The sequence below is a fragment of the Amphiura filiformis genome, chromosome 4 (assembly GCF_039555335.1).
Source record: "Amphiura filiformis chromosome 4, Afil_fr2py, whole genome shotgun sequence".
In the NCBI taxonomy this organism is placed as follows: Eukaryota; Metazoa; Echinodermata; class Ophiuroidea; order Amphilepidida; family Amphiuridae; genus Amphiura; species Amphiura filiformis.
This window is the reverse complement of record NC_092631.1, coordinates 36,751,172-36,755,721: the sequence shown is the minus strand read 5'-3', so window position 1 is coordinate 36,755,721 and position 4,550 is coordinate 36,751,172. Positions and strand designations below refer to the sequence as shown.

At 39.5% G+C, this 4,550-nt stretch overlaps 1 protein-coding gene across 1 annotated transcript; it reads right to left on the bottom strand.

The window, feature by feature from the left end:
* Positions 1 to 882: 882 nt before the first annotated feature.
* LOC140150846 (noggin-3-like) lies at positions 883 to 3,622 on the bottom strand. Its single transcript, XM_072172992.1, has one exon. It carries the CDS (start codon positions 1,869 to 1,871, stop codon positions 1,221 to 1,223), a length of 651 nt encoding a protein of 216 aa, XP_072029093.1. The 5' UTR covers positions 1,872 to 3,622; the 3' UTR covers positions 883 to 1,220.
* Between the last annotated feature and the right edge of the window lie 928 nt (positions 3,623 to 4,550).

Genomic DNA, 4,550 nt, shown 5'->3' with positions numbered 1-4,550 from the left:
TACATACCCACCATAATCCCCCATTGCTGACAACACCACACTTCATCTCAAGATTTAATATTGGTGTTATGAACAAACCTCTGTAAAGTTGAACAAACTTCAATACTTTATTCCAGAACGTATACTCCATAAATGTTTATTGATTTGTATTGAACCTTATAATTTTACCTATTATTTTAAGGGCTGTGTAACAGGGGCGTAAGTTTTTTGGTCGGGGGGAGGCAAAATAAAATTTCGGAGGCACAGACGAAAAAAATACAGTTGCGTCATACAATACATAGCTTCAAAAAAAGGCTTTATTACGATGTGCACGCGTAGCGCGCAAACATTTGGTATTTTACACTATTATCAGGATGGAAAGGGTTTTATTCGTACTACAAATTTTTTGTATTTTACACTATTTTGGCCCATGATCGGGCTGAATTTTGGTAGAAAAGGGGCTCCTTAGAAAAGGGGCTCCTTGCCCCTTTTCTTTCCTTTGCCCTCCTGATTTTCTCTTCCATTTTTTGTCAGAGGGGCACTTATTTGTTTCATTTTTGCGCCCCCTGACACTTCATAAGTTGCGACAATAAGGCGCTCAGAAGGCGCTATATACTACGGGTGCATTCTGACGTCACAAGATAAGGAACCTATGCACTTGCACTTCGCGTTGTGTTCTCCATTGTATATTGACGAAGAAGATGATTTTGGTTGGCGATGCCCAGTGGCGGCGCCAGGATTTTTTTCCGGGGGGGCATTGAGGGGGAAAAGTGACTCTCGGGAGTGGGGCAAAATCAACCAATTTTGCGCAAAATTACTGCAAAAAGGGGAAATTCTCGTAATTTTGGGTTTTTACTGGGGGCAACAGGGGGACAAGAGTTCTGACTGGGGAATTTGCCCCTCATGCCCCCCCGTGTGGCGCCGCCACTAGCGATGCCATCTCGTGAGTCGTGTTAATGTTGTCTCTCATGTACACACTTCATTCCACTCGGCCAAGATCAAGATTTCTCCACACAGCTTTGTCACCCCAGGGTTCGTCGCTTCACCCATGAAGGCCAGAACAAAGGTCCAAAAAGGCCTGTCCACTGATACGAAACCGGACAAAAAGCTTTGGCCAATATCCAGGCCTGTAGTTGCTCAGTTACTGACGATGGCAAGAGACGATATACTCATATATGTCGCAACATGGCTCATGCATATAAATGGCAACACATTTGGCTTTTTATTATTAATTGCAATAATTAGGCACAACTACAGGTACATTCTGACGTCACAGGATAAGGTACTTGTAACCATTTGCATTTCGCTTCACGTCCACCGGAGGCTCTTGACGATGAAGACGGACGACAATGCCATCTCATAAGTCGTATTATAGTTGTCTGTCCTGGTACACACATCATTCCACTCGGCCAAGAACAGGACTTTTCCACACAGCTGCCGCGCTTCACCCATGGAGGCCAGAACAAAGGTCCAATATTTGTCCACTGATAGGAAACCGGACAAAACGCTTTGGCCAACAACCAGGCTTGTAATTGATCAGTTACTGACGATGGCAAAGACGATATATGAAGACTATTTAACTCTTCGAGTAACCAGCTATAGTTTCCAACTCGTATGACCTCACTACCCAGGTTCTTATTTGAAGGTTCCTCTACGGACATCCACTCTTTGTCAAAATGATCACCCAGTTTCCTGCGAAGTCTTTTAGGATTCATATCTCTCCCTGTCGGTAAACTCATGGAATCTGGTACTACTTCAACTAACGGCAGAGGCTGGGTTTTATCACTGACTTTCAATGCGGGACGTGATGTGTCTTTTGACGCTTGTGATAAAAATACAAAAGCTGTTATTAACAGACAGATGGGATCTACAATGTATTTTTGCCATTCCATCGTAAGTCAGTAGTGTTCGATTACTAGTATTCACACTCACATCATCAGAATAAGTTCATATGATCTTACTTCACGCATGCATGTTCAGAAAATGTCACATTGGAAGTTTTCGTCAGTTGGTCTCTTCAAAGTTCAAACATCTTGCACCATCTTACTTCACACCGTACCATAAATGTTCAGGCGATATATAGCTTTCAGTTGGAACTTAATACGCGCTTACTTCACACTGCACCATGAATGTTCATCACATCAGAGGTCTTCAGCTGGAACTTGATAAAGTTCAGTATTATCTTACTTTTCACTGTACTCTGTAATGATCAGACGATATCACATCAAAAGTCTCCCGTTGGAAATTGATAAAAGTTCAGACGGTATAATCTTACTTCTCACTGTACTCTGTATGATCAGACGATATCACATCAAAAGTCTCCCGTTGAAACTTGATAAAAGTTCAGTATAATATTACTTCTCACTGTACTCTGTATAATCAGACGATATCACATCTACTCTGTATGATCAGACGATATCACATCAAAAGTCTCCCGTTGAAACTTGATAAAAGTTCAGTATAATCTTACTTCTCACTGTACGATCAGACGATATCACATCAAAAGTCTCCCGTTGGAACTTGATAAAAGTTCAGTATAATCTTACTTCTCACTGTACTCTGTATGACCAGACGATATCACATCAAAAGTCTTCAGTTGGAACTTGATTCTATGATCTTACTTCTCACAGTACCGTGTACGTTCAGACGATCTTACTCACACCGGCCGAGTCCGCATGTTTATATGGATGTACGGCCAACTTCTCGTTGTGTATTATAATGATCCTTAGACAGGACATTGAGATGTGATCCTTAACAGGGGCAAAATAAGAATGCCGGCTCTATAGCCGTTAGTAAGCAACATTCTATTTGGCAAGTTACATTATTTGAAATATTCCGTGTATGTTAATTCCAAATGTACTGCTCCTTTCACTTCTACGTTCTTGCCATCCCAGTTCGCACGAAAGTGAAATATATAAATTGTATTACTCAATAACATATTCTAAATATAATGCACTTTTCAAGTGTGTGGGCTTTCAAACATTCGCATTCAAAGTTGCGAAGTCCTGATCTATACGCCATTGATAATTTGGTGGATACCTACGCCGTGAACACTGGGTACCATTTCATGTCGGGTAACGGTATTATTTTCCAGACGTTCAAATCATAGGTTAATGAACTACTTGAATAGACATGGAAACCAAATTATAGAAAAACTGGGCTAGAAATTGACATCAAATTATTGAATAAATGAACAGGCGTTTGGTTACAAAGAAACAACTGGTGTGGCAACCCGATAGCCGTCTCCTGCTTTGCGCAATGGCCCGACAACAGCGCGACAGGCTCGCAAGACTGTTACAAGTATAGAACAGCTGGATATTGCCAATTACTACATGTTTCTTGGCAGGATAGAGAAACAGCCGAGAGAAAGATGCTGTGACCGCCGTGTCACCGACCAGTATGGTATAGACAGGAAGCTACAGAAGTAGGCCTACATTACATGAAAAAATTATATCTCTAAAATGTAAAAGGGTGAAATTTCACGGATTGCCTAGCTACCAGCATGTCCAGAGTGCAATTTACTCTATTGTCATTTCACTCCCTTAAGAGTGATCACGGATAGGCACACTTATACATTTAGAAAGTATCAATATAGAAAGAATGAACAGTTTACCAACCCAAAGTGTTACAATTAAACATGATAACAAATAAATACAAATCCCTACCGGCACACATCCCAACTTAAAAAAAAAAGCAAGGGAATATGCCGGCATGGGAATCGAACCCACGACCTTCCGATCTCTAGACGGACGCCTTATTTAGGCTACCAGTTTTAACCACCGTTTATCAGTGGGAGCTGGTAGCCTAATGGATAAGGCGTCCGTCTAGAGATCGTATTGGGTTCGATTTGTTGTCATGTTTAATTGTAACACTTTGCCGGTAGGTTGGTTTGTTGTCACTGTTCATTGTTCATTCTTTTCTTATTAAATATATTCAGTTTCCTCTTGTAGCGAGCAATCGTTCCCCATTGTGTTTATTTGTTCTTGTGCAGGATGCGTATCCCCATTACCTACTTTACTTATCAATATAGATTTCTTCAAGAACCCAGCAAACATAAAAAGTTTTCGACATATTCGTTAAAGTTAGAAAAGCTTGCCAGAAAACGTTTAAATGTCGGGTTATATAAAGGGTATATATAAAGGGTATAAAACGTTTTTATAACATTCAAAAACATTTGTTGATAACTATTAAAATATTCATCAAAAAATGTTTGCAAAAACTATTTTACAAAAACATTAAAAAAATATTTTGGTAATGTGTTTTCATACAAAACGTTTTAAACGTTTTCATTTCCTTTATATATCCCGATATTTTATGTTATTAAGGTGGTACTACACCCATTGATAAATTTGTGACTATATTGCATTTTTCTCAAAAAATAATAACACACTGGTAACAAAATTTATGGCAATGAATCCAGTTACTTCACTGGAATTTCAGCGACTCAAGACAACAAGCGGTATATACGTTATTTATGATAAGAAAAGAGGTACCGCTAGAATGTACCTCATTTCTTAACATTTATAATGAACCACTTGTCTTGAATCACTGAAAATTTTAGTGAAGTAATT